Genomic DNA, 24,077 nt, shown 5'->3' with positions numbered 1-24,077 from the left:
GAAACATCTACAGAGTGGACATCATGCCAGAGGCTATCTGCTTTAAGTCAGTTACGGGGAAGATGACTGTGTGCGTGCATGTGTGTCGTGTGTCAGGGGAGGTTGAGACTGCAGGGGAATTAAGCTCTTGTGTCACAAACACACAGAAACAGAACCTACAGTTTTCTGTCGGTACAAGGTATCTGTTAGTGCTGGGCACTGAGGCTACAGATAGCATTCTAGGATTGAGAGAGAGAGAGACTTTTTTTGTCTGTGGACTGAATAGCCATCATCACACTCATGGTTCATTAGGCATGGGCATAGTTATTGGAATATTCTAATGGATGTTACTTTATTTTTTATTTTATTTAACTAGGCAAGTCAGTTAAGAACAAATTCTTATTTATAATAACGGCCTAACCCGGCCAAACCCTAACCAGGATGACACTGGGACAATTGTGTGCCGCCCTATGGGACTCCCAATCACGTCCGGTTGTGATACAGCCTGGAATCAAACCAGGGTCTGTAGTGACGCCTCTAACACTGTGATGCATTGCCCACTGGGGAGTTAGTATTCCATTACTTGTGAGAGTATTCGTTTTTGAGAAGGAAAACATATATAGTTATATTTTAACAACGAAAAGGCTGTGTCTAAAATGAAATAAAATGATCTATGTGAGACTGCTACATAGCCTACCAGGATAGATGCATTTGACATTTTAATAAAACAACAGTTTTATGGCCATTTTTATTAATCCCCTCACCTTAAAAAAAACACTGGTAGCCTAGACATGTTTCACAGCATGTGGCTTGTTGTTATTGTCGGTGTAGCAAGTGAAGTGGGAGATTTCTAATCAATGCAAAATCAAATTAGGGAATTAAATTGGCCTACTGAGAAGGAGTAGGCTATAGTGATCAACCAACAGGTATGCTGTTGGTTAAAATGAATGCAGTTGTTGTAGACAACGGAGGGCGCTGCAAAATAGCCTCAATTAGCTAGCCTTTCTACATTAGCTAGCCTTTCTACATTAGCTAGCCTTTCTACATTAGCTAGCTAGCTTCTTTACAATGACTTGATGCAGCCTAGACAGGCACTACCAGAAGGTATTTGTATTTATTATGGATCCCCTTTACCTGCTGCCAAGGCAGCAGCTACTCTTCTTTGGGTCTGTCAAAATAAAAGCAGTTATACAATTTTAAAAACACTACAATCAATACATTGATTACAGAATTCACAACACACTAAGTGTGTGCCCTCTGGCCCATACTCCACTACCACATATCTACAATGCAAAATCCATGTGTTCGTGTGTGTAGACTGCATATGTTATCATGTGTGTGTATCCATGTGTTCGTGTGTGTACGTGTGTATGTTATCATGTGTGTGTATCCATGTGTTCGTGTGTGTACGTGTGTATGTTATCATGTGTGTGTAAGCATGTGTCTGTGTCTATGTTTGTTACTTAGCAGTCCCTGCTGTTCCATAAGGTGTATTTTATCTGTTTTTTAAATCTGATTCCACTGCTGCATCAGTTACCTGATGTGGAATAGAGTTACATGTAGTCATGGCTCTATGTAATGCTGTGCACCTCCCATAGCCTGTTTTGGACTTGGGGACTGTGAAGAGACCTCTGGTGGCATGTCTTTTGGGGTATGCGTGGTTGTCTGAGCTGTGTGCTAGTCTTTTCAACAGACAGCTCGGTGCTTTCAACAGGTCAATACCGCTCACATATACAAGTAGTGATGATGTCAATCTCTCTTCTACTTTGAGCCAGGAGAGATTGACATGCATATTATTAATGTTTGCTCTCTGTGTACATCCAAGGGCCAGCTGTGCAGCCCTGTTCTGAGCCAATTGCAATCCCTCTTTGTGGCACCTGACCACACGACTGAACAGTAGTCCAGGTGCGACAAAACTAGGGCCTGTAGGACCTGCCTTGTTGATAGTGCTGTTAAGAAGGTAGAGCAGCATGGACAGACTTCTCCCCATCTTAGCTACTATTGTATCAATATGTTTTGACCATGACAGTTTACAATCCAGGGTTACTTCAGGCAGTTTAGTCATCTCAACTTGCTCAATTTCCACACTATTTATTATTATTTCCAAATAATGTATTTATGGGTTACCTATGGTAGCAACAAGTTTGTCTAACTAGTGCGAGTCATTTTGACTACTTTCTCTCTCTCCCTCCCTCCGTGCCACACACAGGCCCCTGCTCCTCTTCTCCCCCTCCCGCACCCTTCTGCTATCCAGTGTCTGCTATCCCATTCACCCCATCCCTATGGTTCACATTAAAGACCACAGCTCTGCGTCACTTTACACAGCTCTGCTTAGACTAACTGCTTTATCTCTGTACCATACAATAGGGCGTATGTTATTGGTGCTTATATAACAGTAGAAGCATGTGAGAAGAGATTGGAAGATTGCGATGTGGATTAACAAGATGCTCTGAGGCTATGCATGTAACAGTTGTCGAGAGAGAGATATTTATTCAATAGAGAAGAAGAGAAGGGAGTGGGAGAAGTAAATAGAGGAAGGAATAGAGAGAAGAGGAAGACATGAATGAGTGTATATCATTGCTGTAAACTGCTGTAAAAAAAGGGGAGATGGAGAGGAGGTGGGAGGGAGGGAGAGAGGAGGCAGGGGCCATTACGTAACATGGTAGAGGAAGGCCAAGATGGGGATATTATAGAGAGGAGGGAGGGAGAGAAGAGGCAGGGGCCATTACGTAACATGGTAGAGGAAGGCCAAGATGGGGATATTATAGAGAGGAGGGAGGGAGAGAGGAGGCAGGGGCCATTACGTAACATGGTAGAGGAAGGTCAAGATGGGGATATTATAGAGAGGAGGGAGGGAGAGAGGAGGCAGGGGCCATTACGTAACATGGTAGAGGAAGGCCAAGATGGGGATATTATAGAGAGGAGGTGGGAGGGAGAGAGGAGGCAGGGGCCATTACGTAACATGGTAGAGGAAGGCCAAGATGGGGATATTATAGAGAGGAGGGAGGGAGAGAGGAGGCAGGGGCCATTACGTAACATGGTAGAGGAAGGCCAAGATGGGGATATTATAGAGAGGAGGGAGGGAGAGAGGAGGCAGGGGCCATTACGTAACATGGTAGAGGAAGGCCAAGATGGGGATATTATAGAGAGGAGGGAGGGAGAGAGGAGGCAGGGGCCATTACGTAACATGGTAGAGGAAGGCCAAGATGGGGATATTATAGAGAGGAGGGAGGGAGAGAGGAGGCAGGGGCCATTACGTAACATGGTAGAGGAAGGCCAAGATGGGGATATTATAGAGAGGAGGGAGGGAGAGAGGAGGCAGGGGCCATTACGTAACATGGTAGAGGAAGGCCAAGATGGGGATATTATAGAGAGGAGGGAGGGAGAGAGGAGGCAGGGGCCATTACGTAACATGGTAGAGGAAGGTCAAGATGGGGATATTATAGAGAGGAGGGAGGGAGAGAGGAGGCAGGGGCCATTACGTAACATGGTAGAGGAAGGCCAAGATGGGGATATTATAGAGAGGAGGGAGGGAGAGAGGAGGCAGGGGCCATTACGTAACATGGTAGAGGAAGGCCAAGATGGGGATATTATAGAGAGGAGGGAGGGAGAGAGGAGGCAGGGGCCATTACGTAACATGGTAGAGGAAGGTCAAGATGGGGATATTATAGAGAGGAGGGAGGGAGAGAGGAGGCAGGGGCCATTACGTAACATGGTAGAGGAAGGCCAAGATGGGGATAGTATAGAGAGGAGGGAGGGAGAGAGGAGGCAGGGGCCATTACGTAACATGGTAGAGGAAGGCCAAGATGGGGATATTATAGAGAGGAGGGAGGGAGAGAGGAGGCAGGGGCCATTACGTAACATGGTAGAGGAAGGCCAAGATGGGGATATTATAGAGAGGAGGGAGGGAGAGAGGAGGCAGGGGCCATTACGTAACATGGTAGAGGAAGGCCAAGATGGGGATATTATAGAGAGGAGGGAGGGAGAGAGGAGGCAGGGGCCATTACGTAACATGGTAGAGGAAGGCCAAGATGGGGATATTATAGAGAGGAGGGAGGGAGAGAGGAGGCAGGGGCCATTACGTAACATGGTAGAGGAAGGCCAAGATGGGGATATTATAGAGAGGAGGGAGGCCGGGGGTTACTATTATTAGGCGAGGTAGAGGAGACAGCAGGCTGTTGGAACAGGGGAGAGAGATACTAGATAATAGCTACAGTTCAGAGGAGTAACCCTCCTTTCATGGCAGCCTGTCCCTCTACAGGGAGCTGGACCAATATCAAAACCAGCCAGGTCACTCAAGATTCACTTCGACATTGGACGTCCATCCATGTCCCGAGGATGTCGGGACATGCCTTCAAACCCCACCGCTAGGGGCAGCAGTGAGTGGTAGTACGCTCAAGTAGGCTTGAGTTTTTCTGGATGCCCAAACCTTAACCCTTAACTTAAACATTCGGAATGAATGCCTAAATATAACCAGCCGCCAGGTGTCTTGCCAGGAGGCTCAACCGATCGACCGTGGTAACCCAAGGTGTCAAAAATGTGTTGTTTGGAGAAACAGAAATAAATGTCAAATTGGTCAAATCGTGAGATCTTGTTGATCAAAACACAATTGAATGACAAATATATGTGTTTGTGTGAGGGGGGGGGGGACTGGAGATGGAACATGTGTTTTATAAATTAATTAATAAAATGCTCTGCCCAAGGGAAGGTTTGTCTCAACATTTGCAATGTTGTTATGCATGTGTGTGTATTCTCTATGGAAAAGGGGATGTTGTTCACCCCCCTTCCTCACCCAGCCAAGGTCATACACACAACAGATGTCATGTCAGTCTGAGCAAGAGGCAACAACCCTGCCAAGTGAGGATACACACACACACACACACACACACACACACACACACACACACACACACACACACACACACACACACACAAACTGCTTGATTCTTCTTCTGACTGTTGTTTTCGGGTCCTCAGCACTTTTCCATAAATGATGGGGTTCCATGTTAATTAAATATCAAAAATAGGACATCACTCCGGTGAATAAACTTAAATGAACATATTTTTATTGCCTCAAGAACGTTTCGTGTATGAGCCTTTCTTTTCAGGGTGCATAGGAGACCGCTCTAAGTCAGGAGGCTGAAGAAATTCAGCTTGGCCCCTAACACCCTCACAAACCTCTACAGATGCACCACTGAGAGCTTCCTGTCGGGCTGTATCACCGCCTTGTACAGCAATTGCGCCATCCACAACCGTAGGGCTCTCCAGAGATGGTGCGGTCAGCCCAACGCATCACCAGGACCACACTGCCTGTCCTCCAGGACATCTACAGCACCTGTCACAGGAAGGCCAAGAAGATCATCAAGGGCCACCTGAGCCTCGGCCTGTTCATCCATCTAAAAGGCGAAGACAGTACAGGCACATCAAATCTGGGACCGAGAAACTGGGAAAATAGCTTCTATCTCCAGGCCATCAAACTGTAACATAGTCACCAGTACCCTGCCCTGAGCCTTAGTCAGTGGTGGAAAAAATACCAAATATCATACTTGAGTAAAAGTAAAGATACCTTCATAGAAAATGACTCAAGTAAACGTCACCCAGTGAAATACTACTTGAGTAAAAGTAATGTAAATGTAATTGCAAATATGTACTTAAGTATCAAAAGTAAAAGTGTAAATAATTTCAAATTGCTTATATTAAGCAAAAAACACGGCATAATTGTATTTCTTTTTTATTTTCGTATAGCCAGGGGCACACTCCAAAACTTAAACATCATTTTCAAACAAAGCATTTGTGTTTAGTGAGTCTGCCAGATCAGAGGCAGTAGGGATGGCCACGGATGTTCTCTTGACAAGTGCAGGAATTGGACCATTTTCTTCTCCTGCTAAGCATTCAAAGTGTAATGAGTACTTTTGGATGTCAGGAATAATGTATGGAGTAAAAAGTATTTTATTTTTTTCAGGAAAGTCGTAAAGTTAAAGTAAAAGTAGTGAAAAATGTAAAGAGTAGAAATACCCCCAAAAATGTCTTAAGTAGTTGTCACGCCCTGGCCATTTTGGTTAGGCCAGGGTGTGACTAGGGTTGGCATTCTAGTTTCTTTATTTCTATGTTTTCTATTTCTTTGTGTTTGGCCGGGTGTGGTTCTCAATCAGAGGCAGCTGTCTATCGTTGTCTCTGATTGAGAATCATACTTACGCAGCTTTTTCCCACCTGGGTTTTGTGGGTAGTTATTTTCTGTTTTGTGTTTCTGCACCTGACAGGACTGTTCGTTGTCGTTTTCCTCTTTGTTATTTTGTACAAGTGTTTTTGAAAAGAAATCATGAACATTTACCACGCTGCGCTTTGGTGAACGCCTTCTTCCTTCAACAGCCGTAACAGTAGCATTTGAAAGTATTTACACCACAAGTACTTTACACCACTGACCTTATCCACTGTTTCTAGCCGGCGACCACACTGTACTCTACCCTGCACCTTAGAGGCTGATGCCCTATGTACATTGTCATTGAACAATGGTGAATTTAATCATATTTACATACTGTTTTACCCACTTCATACAGAATGTACACTGAGTGTACAAAACTTTAGGAACACCTTCTATTTCAGTGACATAGACTGACTAGGTAATTCCAGGTGAAAGATATGATCTTTTATTGATGTCACTTGTTAAATCCACTTCAATCAGTGTAGATGAAGGGGAGGAGACCGGTTAAAGAAGGATTTTTAAGCCTTGAGACAATTGAGACATGGATTGTGTATGTGTGCCATTCAGAGGGTGAATGGGTAAGACAAAATGTTAAATTGAAGTGCATTTGAATGGGGTGTAGTAGTTGGTTTATCACTGTACACACCTTTCCTATTCATATACTGTCCATACTGTCTGTTCACACCATTATATACATATATATATTTATATTCCTGACTCTTGGCATTGCTCTTTTTAAAATTGGTTTTGATTTATTTGTGTGTATTGTTTGGAATTGCTGCACTGTTGAAACATAAGCATTTCGCTGCACCTGCGATAACATCTGCAAAACATGTGTACGCCACCAATAAATCAGATTTTGATTTGAGTTCATGTAAAGTGGAGTCGGAACACATTGAAAGATAAACAATGTTAATTATCCACATGGTGGAGCGGACGAAAAGACAGACACAGCTGGATGGATGGATAGATGGATGCTATTTCTAAAAGGTATTTATCTTAGTGTGATTGTATTCATGGAGCATCACTGACCCAGTGTCCATGTAACTGTGTAAACCCACTGTCTCTCCGTGGTGGTAGCTAGCTTCCTTATGGATAGGCCATGGAATGAAAGGCTAAGTTACTAAATCAACACTCTGGTGAACTCCTGGTAAGAGCTCCTCGGTTTCCTGGATGATACACACCCACACACACACACGTTCATTTATTAGGATCTCAGTGGGACCACGCCCCTTTGGCAGCATGACAGTCGATAGGCCAGCTAAAGTAAAGATGCCAGGTGCAGCCTGTCACACACACACACACTTCTGGTGGAAAGATGGTGGACAAAGGTGTTGGGCATGGGGTCGGCTGTTGAGGCTAACTTTAGCACGCTAGATAAACAAAGACATCTGCAGATTTAACTCTTTTTGGGGCTGGTGAGATACTCTTCCCTCTTTTTAACATGCGTGGGTGTGTATCATCCAGGAAACCAAGGAGCTCTTACCAGAAGTTCACCAGAGTATTGATTTAGTAACTTAGACACCCACACACACACACACATCTCTCTCTCTCTCTTTCTCCCTCTCTCCCTCTCTGGGCCTGTTGCTCCACTGCGTTTCATTGGCTTGGCTCCAGTTTCCAGCCAATATCGCAACACTGCAATCTCTTGGTGCTCTGGGGCCCTATTCGTGTGTTTGTGTGTGTGTGTGTGTGTGTGTGACAGGCTGCACCTGGCTTCTTTACTTTAGCTGGCCTATCGACTGTCATGCTGCCAAAGGGGCGTGGTCCCATTGAGATCCTATGAATTGAATGCGTATTCTAATTCCATGGTTGCCCCAACCAGGGTCACTTTGAAAAAGAACATGATCATTATAACTATGTGAGAAATTGAAGAATAAAAAAACAAAGGAGTAAAGTCAGACAAACTAAGACCTGTAGATGTCTTAAATCATTTGAAACTCCTTTAGAATGTCTGCCTTGTTGACAATTACAGGTAACTGCCAAAATAATGGAAACACTTGAGTAAATGAGGGATACAAAGTATATTGAAAGCAGGTGCACCGCTGTGGTTCCTGAGTTAATTAATCAATTAACATCCCATCATGTTTATGGTCATGTATAAAATGCTGGGCGGGCCATTATTTTGTCTACCATGGCTATGCCCTCATAGGATGACAATTACCCCATCCATAGGGAATGAGTGGTCAGTGAATGGTTTGATGAGCATGAAAACCATATGAACCATATGCCACGTCTCAGTCACCAGATCTCAACCCAATTGAACTCTTTTGGGAGATTCTGGAGCGGCACCTGATACGTTTTTCCACCACCATCAACAAAACACCAAATTATGGAATTTATTTTGGAAGTATAGTGTTGCATCCCTACAATAGAGTTCCAGACAGTTGTAGAATCTATGCCAAGGTGCATTGAAACTATTCTGGCTTGTGGTGGCCCAGCGCCACTTTGTGCTGGTGTTTCCTTTATTTTGGCAGTTACCTGGACATTTATATGGCTCCATCCTAAGTGACAGTGTTTCAATCCCATGGATGTTCATCATATGAAACAGATTATATACACAAACCCAAGTACACACAGAACATATCGGCTATTATAAACCAGTAGTGTGAGTCCTGGATGCTGATTGGCTGAAAGCCATGGTATATCAGACAATATACCCCAGTATGATGCAAATCTCGTTTACTGTTCAAATTATGTTTGTAACCAGTTTATAATAGCAATAAGGCACTTCAGGGGTTTGTGGTATATGGCCGATTTACCACGGCTAAGGGCTGTATCCAGGCACTCCGCGTTGCGTCGTGCGGAGAACAGCCCTTAGCCGTAGTATATTGGCCATATACCACACCCCCTCGGGCCTTATTGCTTAAGTATAGGAAGGATGGACTGATGCCTTGAAATCATGTTCAACCTTTTCTTTCTCAGTAGTTTCATATGTGTGTATATGAATGTTATTGTATGTGTGTCCATGTGTGTATAAATATGTGTGTTTATTATCTGTGTGGGTTGGTTTTATTGCTAGGCTGTTGGCCATGTTCTGTTGTCTTGTGTAAACATGGATATAAAGTTATCTGGTGAACAACAGTAGATTGACCATAGAGGGAGGTAAACTCAAGGGTAGAGATGTAAGTTACACACAAACACGCACGCATATACACACACACCTGATGAAGCTCTGGTTCAGCACTGTGACTAGAGATCCCTGTCGGGAAACGCAGAGGAGCGGAAACTCTTCATGTCAGGAAATCAGGAGGGGCGTGTGTGTGTCACGGCCAGAGGGAATGGTCCAGTCCACTGCCAGTATGAGACATGGGCAATTCCACACTAACGGATTTACGCTTTAACAAAGATTTTTCAATTGTATGTCAAACAAAAAAACATTTATTTCAAAGTTTAACAAACCATACAACAATATGCACAGGGACTACTTGGAACAATTTACACTGAAAATGTAACCCAAACTAATTTACTGGAAGAACTATGCAGATGCAATGTTTGGTAACAGAATTACAGTAAAATCTCCCTCAGGTTTTTATGTGGCCACATTTTCCAAAAAAGATCTCCTCCACATGAAGATTCATAGATGTCTGCAGAAAGAATGGGGTGTCCGCTATGACATGGCACCTTGAGTTGGAAAGAATGTGGTGTCCGCTATGACATGGCACCTTGAGTTGGAAAGAATGGGGTGTCCGCTATGACATGGCACCTTGAGTTGGAAAGAATGGGGTGTCCGCTATGACATGGCACCTTGAGTTGGAAAGAATGGGGTGTCCGCTATGACATGGCACCTTGAGTTGGAAAGAATGGGGTGTCCGCTATGACATGGCACCTTGAGTTGGAAAGAATGGGGTGTCCGCTATGACATGGCACCTTGAGTTGGAAAGAATGGGGTGTCCGCTATGACATGACACCTTGAGTTGGAAAGAATGGGGTGTCCGCTATTACATGACACCTTGAGTTGGAAAGAATGTATTTGGGATATTACAGCAGGTGAAGTGGATTTACATCTGGTACCTGAATTACAGGATTGGAATTACATCTGTACTATACAGAAATGCATAATTAAGGATATTAATATAATTATCTTCATGGTGATGTATCCTGAATAGGTACACAAAGGTAAAACTATGCAATATCCTTCTTTTGCATATTTGGGAGCTCCGCTCCCAACCAAACACGACTACATTTGGTTGGTCTGGACTAGAGGTGGACCGATTATGATTTTTCAACGCCGATACCGATTATTGGAGGCCCAAAAAAGCTGATACCGATTAATCGGTCGATTTAAAAATTTATTTTATTTTATTTGTAATACTGACAATTACAACAATACTGAATGAACACTTATTTTAACTTAATATAATACATAAATAAAATCAATTTATCCTCAAGTAAATAATGAAACATGTTCAATTTGGTTTAAATAATGCAAAAACTAAATGTTGGAGAAGAAAGTAAAAGTGCAATATGTGCTATGTAAGAAAGCTAACGTTTCAGCTCCTTGCTCAGAACATGATCCCTAAAGCCAACACCTCATTTGGCCGCCTTTCGTTCCAGTTCTCTGCTGCCTGTGACTGGAATGAATTGCAAAAATCGCTGAAGTTGGAGACTTTTATCTCCCTCACCAACTTCAAACATCTGCTATCTGAGCAGCTAACCGATCGCTGCAGCTGTACATAGTCTATCGGTAAATAGCCCACCCATTTTTACCTACCTCATCCCCATACTGTTTTTATTTATTTACTTTTCTGCTCTTTTGCACACCAATATCTCTACCTGTACATGACCATCTGATCATTTATCACTCCAATGTTAATCTGCAAAATTGTAATTATTCGCCAACCTCCTCATGCCTTTTGCACACAATGTATATAGATTCTCTTTTTTTTCTACTGTGTTATTGACTTGTTAATTGTTTACTCCATGTGTAACTCTGTGTTGTCTGTTCACACTGCTATGCTTTATCTTGGCCAGGTCGCAGTTGCAAATGAGAACTTGTTCTCAACTAGCCTACCTGGTTAAATAAAGGTGAAATAAAATAAAATGAGAACATATGAAAGCTGGTGGTTCCTTTTAACATGAGTCTTCAATATTCCCAGGTAAGAAGCTTTAGGTTGTAGTTATTATAGGAATTATAGGACTATTTCCATCTATACCATTTGTATTTCATTAACCTTTGACTATTGGATGTTCTTATAGGCACTTTAGTATTGGCTGTGTAACAGTATAGCTTCCGTCCCTCTCCTCGCTCCTCCCTGGGCTCGAACCAGCAACACAACGACAACAGCCACCCTCGAAGCAGCGTTACCCATGCAGAGCAAGGGAAACAACCACTGCAAGGCTCAGAGCGAGTGACATTTGAAACGCTATTAGCGTGTGCTAACTAGCTAGCCATTTCACTTCGGTTACACCAGCCTCATCTCGGGAGTTGATAGGCTTGAAGTCATAAACAGCGCAATGCTTGACACACAACGAAGAGCTGCTGGCAAAATGCACGAAAGTGCTGTTTGAATGAATGTTTACGGGCCTGCTTCTGCCTACCACCGCTCAGTCAGATACTTGTATGCTTGTATGCTCAGTCAGATTATATGCAACGCAGGACACGCTAGATAATATTTAGTAATATCATCAACCATGTGTAGTTAACTAGTGATTATAATTGATTGTTTTTTATAAGTTAAGTTTAATGCTAGCTAGCAACTTACCTTGGCTTACTGCATTCGCGTAACAGGCAGTCTCCTTGTGGAGTGCAACGAGAGGGAGAGAGGCAGGTCGTTATTGCGTTGGACTAGTTAACTGTAAGGTTGCAAGATTGGATCCCCTGAGCTGACAAGTTGAAAATCTGTCGTTCTGCCCCTGAACGAGGCAGTTAACCCACCGTTCCTAGGCCGTCATTGAAAATAAAAATGTGTTCTTAACTGACTTGCCTAGTTAAATAAAGGTATAAAAATTTTTTTAAATCTGCAAATCGGCGCCCAAAAATACCGATTTCCGATTGTTATGAAAATTTGAAATCTGCCCCAATTAATTGGCCATTCCGATTAATCGGTCGACCTCTAGTCTGGACCAGAACAAATCTGAAACAATCATAGATGCCTTTTGTTTCACAAGTTTCAACATCACAGTAGAGCACAGCACAGTAGAGCACATGACTCAATTTCAACTACTTTTCAATGTCCATGGATGTCCAGTGTCTGCCGGTGCTCAGTGGGTGACGATGCTTGTTCCAGTAAATGGGAAGAGGATAGGTGGTAGGTGTCATGGTAGGTGTCAGTTAGAGCTGGGAGAGGTGACATTAATTGGACAGAGAGAAGAGAGAAAGTGAGAGGGACGGATTGTCCAGACTACTTTCACAGTCTTGCTTTGAACACCCGACAGAAAGAGAAAAAAACAGTTATGAACTTAGCATAACAGTAGCCTATGCCAGTTGAAGGAAGGACAGTAGCAGGTGACCCAATTGTGGTTTATGACAACTATGTTTTCCCCTTGTAGCCAATTCAATTGCAGTAATACCAACAAGTCAGTTCATCCAATTACTGCCCTGCTAGAGCTGCCCGGTCAACTGTAAGTGCTGTTTTAGTGAAGTGGAAACATCTAGGAGCAACGACTTCTCAGCCAGGAAGTGGTAGACCACACAGCTCACAGAATGGGGCTACCGAGTGCTGAAGCACGTAGCGTGTAAAAATCATCTGTCCTCGGTTGCAATACTCATTACCGAGTTCCAAACTGCTTCTGGAAGCAATGTCAGCACAAGAACGGTTCTTCTGGAGCTTCATGAAATGGGTTTCCATGGCCAAGCACCCGCACGCAAGCCTAAGATCACTATGCGCAATGCCAAGCGTCGGCTGGAGTGATGTAAAGTTTGTCGCCATTGGAGTCTGGAACAGTGGCTCTCTGGAGTGATGAATCACGCTTCACCATCTGACAATCTGACAGACAAATCTGTGTTTGGCGGATGCCAGGAGAACGCTACCTGCCCCAAGGCAAAGTGCCGAATGTACATTTTGGTGGATGAGGAATAATGGTCTGGGGCTGTTTTTCATGGTTTGGGCTAGGTCCCTTAGTTCCAGTGAAGGGAAATCTTAATGCTACAGCATACAATGACATTCTAGACTAGTCTGTGTTTCCAACATTGTGGCAACAGTTTGGGGAAGGCCCTTTCCTGTTTCAGCATGACATTGCCCCTGTGCACAAAGCTAGGTCCATACAGAAATTATTTGTGGAGATCGGTGTGGAAGAACTTGACTGTCATGCAGAGAGCCCTGACCTCAACCCCATCAAACACCATTGGGGTGAATTTGAAAGCCGACTGCGAGCCAGGCCTAGTCGCCCAACATCAGTGCCCCAACTCACTAATGCTCTTGTGGCTGAACTGAAGCAAGTCCCTGAAGCAATATTCCAACATCTAGTGGAAGACCTTCCAGAAGAGTGGAGGCTGTTATAGCAGCAAAGGGGGGACCAACTTCTTATTAAAGCCCATGATTTTGGAATTAGATGTTTGTCGAGCAGGTGTTCACATACTTTTGGTCGTGTAGTGTATGTTGTAGATTTGTGGGTTTTTGGTAACAGAATTACAAGGTACAAGGCAATGTTTCTTAAACCTCATAGTACGCCGCATCCCGCATGCGGGATCGTGACTACAGCTCATTACCATAACGCAACGTTAGCGATTTCTAAAAATCGCAAATGAAATGAAATAAATATGCCTGCTCTCAAGCTTATCCTTTTCTTAACAATCCTGTCGTCTCAGATTTTCAAAATATGCTTTTGAACCAGAGAAAATCAATCATTTGTGTAAGAGTGGTGATAGCTAGCTTAGCATTTAGCGTTAGCATTTAGCACGCAACATATTCACAAAAATAGGAATCAAATAAAATAATTTACCTTTGAAGAACTTCAGATGTTTCAATGAGGAGACTCTCAGTTACATAGCAGATGTCCAGTTTTTCCTGAAAGATTCTTGTGTAGGACACATCGTTCTGTTTTGTTACTATGCATTTGGCTACCGAAACTAACCGAAATTTCAGTCACCTACACGTCGAACTTTTTTCCGAATTAACTCCATAATATCGACTGAAACATGGAAAACGTTGTTTGAATCAATCCTCAAGGTGTTTTGTCATATATCTCTTCATTGAAATGCCGTTCCTGGAAGCCTGCATTGTTCCCAGATTCGGATGGAAAAATACTGGTAGGTGAGTTTTGCGCACCAATTTGCACGCAGGACACCGTGCGGGCACTTGGCAATTGTAGTCTCTTATGGTCAATCTTCCAATGATATGCCTACAAATACATCACAATGCTGCAGACACCTTGGGGAAACGATAGAAAGGATCCGTTCATTCCTGTCGCATTCACAGCCATATAAGGAGATCATGGAAAACGTAGCTTCGGAAATCCTGTTCATTTCCTGGTCGCTGAAACATCTTGGTTTTGCCTGAAGCTTTTGTTCTAAGGCACTCACAGTGAAAATCTTTGCAGTTCTGGAAACGTCAGAGTGTCTTCTTTCCAAAGCTATCAATTCCAAGCATAGTCGAGCATCTTTTCGTGACAAAATATTGCGCTTAAAACGGGCACGTCTTTTTATCCAAAAATGAAATAATGCCCCTAGAGGACTAACAGGTTAAACTTACAGAAGGCAAATTATTTATCCCAAACGAAATATAAGTGTTTATTAATTGTCAGGGGTCTTTACTTCAAGATTATTGTGTTTTGATGTATTTCTGATACCCTCTAAGACATTTCCTGGTAGACCCTTTTGAAAATGTACAGTACCAGTCAAAAGTTTGGACACACCTTCTCATTCAAGGGTTTTTCTTAATTTTTACTATTTTCTACATTGTAGAATAATAGTGAAGACATTAAAACTATGAAATAATACATGGAATCATGTAGTAACCAAAAAAGTGTCAAACAAATCAAAAATATATTTTATATTTGAGATTCTTCAAAGTAGCCACCCTTTGTCTTGATGAAAGCTTTGCACACTCTTGGCATTCTCTCATCCAGCTTCATGAGGTAGTCAGCTAGAATGCATTTCAATTAACAGGTGTGCCTTGTTAAAAGATATTTTGTGGAATTTATTTCGTTAATGCGTTTGAGCCAGTCAGTTGTGTTGTGACAAGGTAGGGGTGGTATACAGAAGATAGCCCTATTTAGTAAAAGACCATATTATGGCACGAACAGCTCAAATAACCAAAGAGAAACGACAGTCCATCATTACTTTAAGACATGAAGGTCAGTCAATGTGGAAAATTTCAAGAACTTTCACGAATTTCGCAAAAACCATCATAATGAAACTGGTCATCATGAGGACCGCCACAGGAAAGGAAAACCCAGAGTTACCTCTGCTGCTGAGGATAAGTTCATTAGAGTTACCAGCCTCAGACATCGCCAATTAACTAGACGTCAGATTGAAGCCCACATAAATGCTTTACAGAGTTCAAGTAACAAACACATCTCAACATCAACGGTTCAGAGGAGAAACAAAAAAGTGTTAAACAAATCGGAATGTATTTTAGATTTGAGATTCTTCAAAGTAGCCACCCATAGTTTTGATGTCTTCACTATTCTACAGTGTAGACAATAAAAACATAAAGAAAAACCCTTGAATGACTAGGTGTATCCAAACTGTTGACTGGTACTGTGTCTATGCCTTCGTTTAAAAAAAACATAGACTCTTATCTTTCATTTGACACTCAATTTGACATGCTCCCATGAACTTCACATGTTGGTGCTCATGGGTCCTTTTATATGGAAATGCCCACGTACTCCCAGCAGACACAGACTAAAGAGGCGGTCGGAGAATGGCAGCAAAATGTATGCTGTGTGTGTGTGTGTGTGTGTGTGTGTGTGTGTGTGTGTGTGTGTGTGTTCACATGTATTCCTGATGTTTTCCCTCAATGTCAGAGGATCCACAGACACACTTGGATAGAGATAAGCAGATTAGACCCATTCCATGCATAAACACACACACACACACACACACACACACACACACACACACACACAGTCTTGTTTTTTGAGATGTTAAACTTGGCTAACCATGAGGTCAGTCTGAGCAAGTGAAAACAGTGATGTGTAAAGTCTATGTTGCCCTCTACTCTTCTCTCTGTTATTGTTTTAGTCTGTGTGTTATAAAGACAGATTGCTTCATAGTTGATGCATTCCTTCAAGATCTGTCTGCACCCCATCCAGCACTGTTTCTCTCTCATGTTTGGAAGTTGACCCAGCTAGAAGAGAAACGCAGGAGACATTTTGGCTGTGTGTTTACTTAGGGCAGAGGTTTTGGTGTGTGTGTGTGCATTTGTGAGTGTGTGTGTAGTGCAGCTTTGCCAGGGCTTAGGGCTTGGCTGAGAGCGCTCCTCAAACCAGTTTACTCTGGTTGTGTAGGGGAGCAGTCTGGAGGCGGACCTCTTAAAGCTGCAGACCAGACCGTCTGTCGTTTTGTTGTTGTTATTGTGAGCTTCGTTGTATTTCAGTGTAGTGGGTGTAGGTGTGTGGATTTTTGTGTGACATAACTGTTTATGTTTTAGATGGGGGGAGATAGAGAGAGAGAGGTCAGAGAGAGAGAGAGAGGTCAGAGAGAGAGAGTTCAGAGAGAGATAGAGAGGTCAGAGAGAGAGAGAGAGAAGAGAGAGAGAGGTCCGAGAGAGAGAGAGAGATCAGAGAGAGGTCAGAGAGAGAGAGAGAGATCAGAGAGAGAGAGAGAGAGGTCAGAGAGAGAGAGGTCAGAGAGATAGAGAGGTCAGAGAGAGAGAGAGAGAGAGGTCAGAGAGAGAGAGAGAGAGAGGTCCGAGAGAGAGAGAGAGAGAGAGAGAGAAGAGAGAGAGAGGTCAGAGAGTGAGTGGTCAGAGAGCAGTGGTACATAGGGAGTGAGGATCTGGGTCTTTACAACACAATGACACAGATTACTGCATGCTCTGGTCTCTCTCTCTGGACTCTCTTTCTCTCTCTCTCTCTCTGGTCTCTCTTTCTCTCTTGCTCTCTCTTTCTTTTTCTCTCTCTCTGTCTCTGGTCTCTCTTGCTCTCTTATCCTCTTGCTCTTTCACTTCACTTCCTTTTTTAAAGCAGCTGACAGCTGTAGCAGAATATATGCCTCACACATAGCCAGCTTCCCCCTATCATACGATCATATCATCCTTATTCTCTCAGGTAGCTAGAGAAGCTTGTCCTGTGACCCATCTCAGGCGTTTGGAATTTCCCTCTCAACCAATAGCAATGAACCATGTATAAACAAAACCGGATCTTGTAGTCATGACCAAGCCATTAGCCGGGACTCGCCAGTGTCTTTAGCCTTCACCCACTGCTAGACTAATGTGACAGTGCTCTTCAAAAGGAGTGTTATGGTTATCTGAACGTTATCCTAACGTCGGTCTGGTCAGCATTCCGTGCTAAAGGGGAATTTTCAGAATTCACAGGGGAGTGGAACACAGTATTTATTATTGTACTCTAATTTTCCATTCCATGCTATAAAATAGTTTGTTGTTCTGTCTAAAGAAAGCCTGGCTGGTATATTTCAGAGTTGGGATTGGGATAGGGTTGGGCTTTTTCCTGGTTTCTAGGTTTGGCTATGGCATACTCAGTTGATGGGTGGTCTGCAATGGCGAACACAGCTACTGGTCAGTCTGCAGTGCGGAAATCTAACTCTGAGGACATTATAGTGAACTATGGGCCATTTTTCTATGCTAGTATGCCTACATATATATTGTAAAATGACTGTTACAGGTGTGCTGGTTTGATACAGTTTGCTATGCAGGAAAAGCATGTTGGTTGTTGGTTTCTAGCGACTCCATCGGTTTTATGTCCATAATGTGTAACCTGGTATCTGGTGTGTATTGCAGGAAACCCTCGGGTCGTGCTGATAAGGAGGTAATGGCTGCCACCGTCCTGACATCGCTATCCACCTCCCCACTGGTCCTCACCCAGACATCCTCAGGTAAGACCCCCCCCCACACACACACACACACGCACACACACACACACGCACGCACATGCACACACACACATATCTTAGTTTTATTATCCTTGTGGGGAGCAAACAATTGATTCCTGTTCAAAATCTTATTTTTCCTAACCCTTAAACCTAACCCTAACCTTAACCCTAACTTAACCCCAAATCCCTAACCCTAAACCTAACCCTTATTGTAACTTTAATTGTAACCCTAAACCTAAAAGGGCTTTTTCCTTGTTGGGACTGGTGAAATGGGCCCATGTGTCAGAATTGTCCCTCTATATTTAGCCTTAAAGGGAATATCCACTCAAAAACTATCTTTTGGTAAGTCTATCTTTTGGTAAGTCCACGATCTCTTCATTAGTCCACTGTTGATTTAGTCTCAAAAGCAGTCAAGTTTTCAAGATATTGGATAGCATTTTGCAGCTTGACACTTGGCTTCTTGAAAACCCAATATCTTATAAACTTGACTCCTGACAACAGCAACAGTGGACTAATGAAAAAATAAAATAAAATAGTTTCTGAGTTAATTTTCTTTTGCTGTTGTTTTTTTACCACCCCACTTTATGCTATTTTTATTAAGTTTTTATTTTTAATCGGGGAACACGGCAACTCCTGGGTGTGCCATTAAGCTGACTGCTCTTTGTTTTATAGAGAAAACGAGAGGGATAAGAGAGGGGAGAGGACACTTGTTTATCGGTTTTACCAGAAATTCCCACATTTTTTGTCATCACCCTCTATTGATAAATGACTAAAAATGACCTCTATACTAGGGCTTGTCAACTCAGAACCAGATGACTGGGTTATACAGATTATAAAAGACCTTGCTCACACTTAATATATTAATTTCATTTAGGCATTAACAGCTGTACTGCTCGCCAGAAGGAATAAGGCTGTTTCCAGGAGACCCCTGGCCAAACCAGGAGGGCTGGCAACCCTACAAACCTACTGTACCTCTAAATCCACATCCATTTCCCCCTATTGTTCATTAGATGTTCTGATCACTCTGAGGTGAGGAGATGAGGGCTGGTACCTAGCTACTGTGTTGAAACACACACTAGGGTCACGTGTAGCTGGGTCAGTGTGCCTTTGGAAAACGACTCCCTATGTAAGCCTGGCCGGGATCCATTGTGGTTAGAACCTATCCATTAACATTTTGGGGGTTTTCTTCCCCCTTCCCTAAATCTACAGTATACTGTAAATATACTGTATTTAACCACTCTTGTCCCCATCTCCACAGTTTAGTTATGTTATTGATTCAAGTGGGTTAATCCACAACATACAGTGAATTTGGAAAGTATTCAGACCCTTTGACTTTTTCAACATTTTGTTACGTTACAGCTTTATTCTAAAAAAAAAAGTTTTTTAAACATCTCATTAATCTACACACAATACCCCATAATGACAAAGCGAAAGCAGGTTTTGGGATTTTTTTGCAAATGTAAAACATAAATATGACAAATTAAAAACAGAAATACCTTGTTTAGACAGTACCAGTCAAAAGTCTGGACACACCTACTCATTCAAGGGTTTTTCTTTATTTTGACTATTTTCTACATTGTAGAATAATAGTGAAGACTTCAAAACTATGAATAACACATATGGAATCATATAGTCACCAAAAAAGTGTTAAACAAAACTACATTTATTTTAGATTTTAGATTCTTCAAAGTAGCCTTGATGACAGCTTTGCACACTCTTGGCATTCTCTCAACCAGCTTCATGAGGAATGATTTTCCAACAATCTTGAAGGAGTTCCCACATATGCTGAGCACCTGTTGGCTTCTTTTCTTTCACTCTGTGGTCCAACTCATCCCAAACCATCTCAATTGGTGATTGTGGAGGCCAGGTCATCTGATGCAGCACTCTATCCCTCTCCTTGGTCAAATAGCCCTTACACAGCCTGGAGGTGTGTTTTAGGTCGTTGTCCTGTTGAAAAACAAATGATAGTCCCACTAAGTGCTAGGGTTGCACATTTTGGGGAATATTCAGAGGTGGAAACTTTCAGTGGGGATTAATTGGGATATTTCCATGTACAGATAAATAGATAAGCAGTTAGATTAACCTCTTGATTCTAGCCATCCCGGATCCGGGATCGTGAATACAGCCTCAAGCTCATTACCATAACGCAACGTTAACTATTCATGAAAATCGCAAATGAAATGAAATAAATATGCTAGTTCTCAAGCTTAGCCTTTTGTTAACAACACTGTCATCTCAGATTTTCAAAATATGCTTTTCAACCATAGCAAAACAAGCATTTGTGTAAGATTATTGATAGCTAGCGTAGCATTTAGCGTAGCATTTAGCGTAGCATTCAGCATGCAACGTTTTCACAAAAACAAGAAAAGCATTCAAATAAAATCATTTACCTTTGAAGAACTTCAGATGTTTTCAATGAGGAGACTCAGTTAGATAGCAAATGTTCAGTTTTTACAAAAATATTATTTGTGTAGGACAAATCGCTCCGTTTTGTTTGGCTACGAAAAAAACCTGTATCCAGGAGTGTAAATTCTCTAGGCAAGCTCATTAGCATAACGCAACGTTAACTATTCATGAAAATCGCAAATGAAATGAAATAAATATATTTGCTCTCAAGCTTAGCCTTTTGTTAACAACACTGTCATCTCAGATTTTCAAAATATGCTTTTGAACCATAGCTAAACAAGCATTTGTGTAACAGTATTGATAGCCTAGCATAGGATTAAACCTGGCATTCAGCATGCAACATTTTCACAAAAACAAGAAAAGCATTCAAATAAAATAATCCTCTGAAGAAATGGAACGCGCATGGACCTGGAGATTACGCAATAATTTCGACGCAGGACACCGGGCAGACACCTGGTAAATGTAGTCTCTTATGGTCAATCTTCCAATGATATTTCCTACAAATATGTCACAATGCTGCAGACACCTTAGGGAAACGACAGAAAGGGCAGGCTCATTCCTGGCGCATTCACAGCCATATAAGGAGACATTGGAACACAGCGCCTTCAGAATCTGGGGCATTTCCTGTATGAAACTTCATCTTGGTTTCGCCTGTAGCATTAGTTCTGGGGCACACACAGATAATATCTTTGCAGTTTTGGAAACGTCAGAGTTTTTTCTTTCCAAAGCTGTCAATTACATGCATAGTCGAGCATCTTTTCGTGACAAAATATCTTGTTTAAAACGGGAACGTTTTTTATCCAAAAATTTAAATCTCGAAGAAGTTAAACAACTCCTTTGTAAGATACATGTTTTAAAATGAAACATGTATGGAAGCAGGTGAATTAACACTCCTCAGTTCGCAGGCTCAAGCAAGCTAAAACACACATGGTAGCAAAAACTAATTAGCAGAAATTGTTACGATTTACTAGTTAACAAAAAAATGATGTATGTCACATTAAATATATTCACTCCACCCAGTATTATAATAAAAACTTACCTGAAAGTATGTATTCCTTGGCTCGGATAGTGTAGTAGTGTGGGCTCAATAGCATCTCATTATTGTGAAAGATCTTGAGAATCAGCTGTGCATGTGATGGAATAGTGCACTGTACATGTGATGGAAGAATGCACTGTGCATGCAGAGGGTTGCAATTCCATTGAATTGGGGATAGTTTTACCAAAATATGCCACAAGACCTAGAATTTCCTTATGTGTATCCCACAAAAAAGATTCACTGTTATAAGCTATCTTTTTTTATGTATTTAAGCAAAATTCCCCAAATTCCAGGGCTTAACTTTCCACAGAAAATTTCCAGAAAGTTCCTGGAACGTTTCCGACCCTTTGCAACTCTACTAAGCGCAAACCAGATGGGATGGCGTATTGCTGCAAAATGCTCCTGTAGCCATACTGGTTAAGTGTGCCTTGAATTCTAAATAAATCCCAGAGGATTTCACCAGCAAAGCACCCCCACACCATCACACCTCCTCCTCCATGCTTCACAGTGGGAACCACACATGCGGAGATCATCCGTTCACCTACTCTGCATCTCACATAGACGTTGGAACCAAACATCTCAAATTTGGACATCCTTCAGTAGTGGTTTCTTTGCAGCAATTCGACCATGAAGGCCTGATTTCACGCAGTCTCCTCTGAACAGTTGATGTTGAGATGTGTCTGTTATTTGAACTCTGTGAAGCATTTATTTGGGCTGCAATCTTACATTTACATTTAAGTCATTTAGCAGACGCTCTTATCCAGAGCGACTTACAAATTGGTGCTTTCACCTTATGACATCCAGTGGAACAGCCACTTTACAATAGTGCATCTAGGTATTTTAAGGGGGGGGGGGAGGGGGAGAAGGATTACTTTATCCTATCCTAGGTATTCCTTAAAGAGGTGGGGTTTCAGGTGTCTCCGGAAGGTGGTGATTGACTCCGCTGTCCTGGCGTCGTGAGGGAGTTTGTTCCACCATTGGGGGCCAGAGCAGCGAACAGTTCTGAGGTGCTGTTAACTCTAATGAACTTATCCTCTGCAGCAGAGGTAACTCTGGGTCTTCCTTTCCTGTGTCGTTCCTCAAGAGAGCTAATTTTACCACAGCGCTTGATGTTTTTTTCCCCGGTGACTGACCTTCATGTCTTAAAGTAATGATGGACTGCTGTTTTTCTTTGCTTATTTGAGCTGTTCTTGCCATAATAGCTATCGTGCGTATACCACCCCTACCTTGTCACACACAACTGATTGGCTCAAATGCATTAACCTGTTGCCTCTACTCGGGACGCTTGCGTCCCAACTAGAGCTCTGGAAATGCAAATGCGCTACGCTAAATGCTAATAGTATTAGTTAAACTCAAAAGTTCATTAAAATACACATGCAGGGTATCAAATTAAAGCTACACTCGTTGTGAATCCAGGCAACAAGTCCGATTTTTAAAATGCTTTTCGGCGACAGCATGAGAAGCTATTATCTGATAGCATGCACCAATACACTACAACAGAAAAGCACAGCAGGGGACGTAAACGAAATAATTAGCATTTCGGCGTTACACAAACCGCACAATAAAATAGAAAACAGTCATTACCTTTCACCATCTTCTTTGTTGGCACTCCTAGATGTCCCATAAACACTATTGGGTCTTTATTTCGATTAAATCGGGCCATATAAAGCCAAGATATCGTTATATGTAGACTGTGTGATAAACGAAAAAAACAGCGATTTCACAACGTAACGTCATTTTTTAAAATTCAAAAAGTAGACGATAAACTTTCACAAAACACTTCGAAATACGTTTGTAATGCTACTTTAGGTATTAGTAAACGTTAATAAGCGATAAAAATCATCCGTAGGCGATGTAAATATCATTAGCTGTCGTCTTGGAAAAAATTTCAGGAGAGAGCTCTTCCGGAATGATCTGGGCGGAGACCGGAGGTAAGCGGTGCCCCTCTTTCGGTTCAACCAAGAATCAAAGATGATTAAATTCACAAGATACTCGACAACATGGGGATGCTGTGGGAGTTGAATGCTCGGTCTTATCTAATTCGGCTCACTGTTAACAATTGCTGGAAGTGGCGCAAGGATATTTATTTCCATTTTCTGTGATCAGGTTTTCCTGCGCTTTCCGATGTAACGCACGTTATGTAATAGCCACAGTCGTGATTTAACCAGTTTTAAAAATGTCCGAGGGTTTCCTATCCACACATTCTAACCATATGAACGTACTATATTCCTGGCATGAGTAGCAGGGCGCTGAAATGTTGCGCGATTTTTAACAAAATGTTCAAAAAAGTAGAGGGTCGACTGAAGAGGTTAAGAAGGAAAGAAATCCACAAATGTACTTTTAATGCATTCCAGGTGACTGCCTCATGAAGCTGTTTGAGAGAATGCCAAGAGTGTGCAAAGCTGTCATCAAGGCAATGGGTGGCTACTTTGAAGATTCTCAAATATAAAATACATTTTGATTTGTTTAACATGTTTTTGGTTACTACATGATTCCATGTATTATTTCATAGTGGTGAT

The 24,077-nt window shown here is 42.2% G+C and overlaps 1 protein-coding gene across 2 annotated transcripts in view; it reads left to right on the top strand.

Annotated features, from left to right (window-relative positions):
* LOC115102016 (zinc finger protein 704) overlaps window positions 1–24,077 on the top strand; it is a 114,415-nt gene that overhangs the window by 55,911 nt on the left and 34,427 nt on the right. For both annotated transcript variants that reach the window (XM_029621497.2, XM_029621499.2), the window contains exon 3: window positions 18,025–18,119. In XM_029621497.2, the coding sequence (XP_029477357.1) occupies window positions 18,025–18,119 (95 nt within the window). The remainder of the gene's footprint in view (window positions 1–18,024; window positions 18,120–24,077) is intronic.

Source organism: Oncorhynchus nerka, linkage group LG20 (assembly GCF_034236695.1).
Source record: "Oncorhynchus nerka isolate Pitt River linkage group LG20, Oner_Uvic_2.0, whole genome shotgun sequence".
In the NCBI taxonomy this organism is placed as follows: domain Eukaryota; kingdom Metazoa; phylum Chordata; class Actinopteri; order Salmoniformes; family Salmonidae; genus Oncorhynchus; species Oncorhynchus nerka.
Note: the sequence above shows the minus strand (reverse complement) of the source record. Positions and strands in the feature narration are given on the sequence as shown.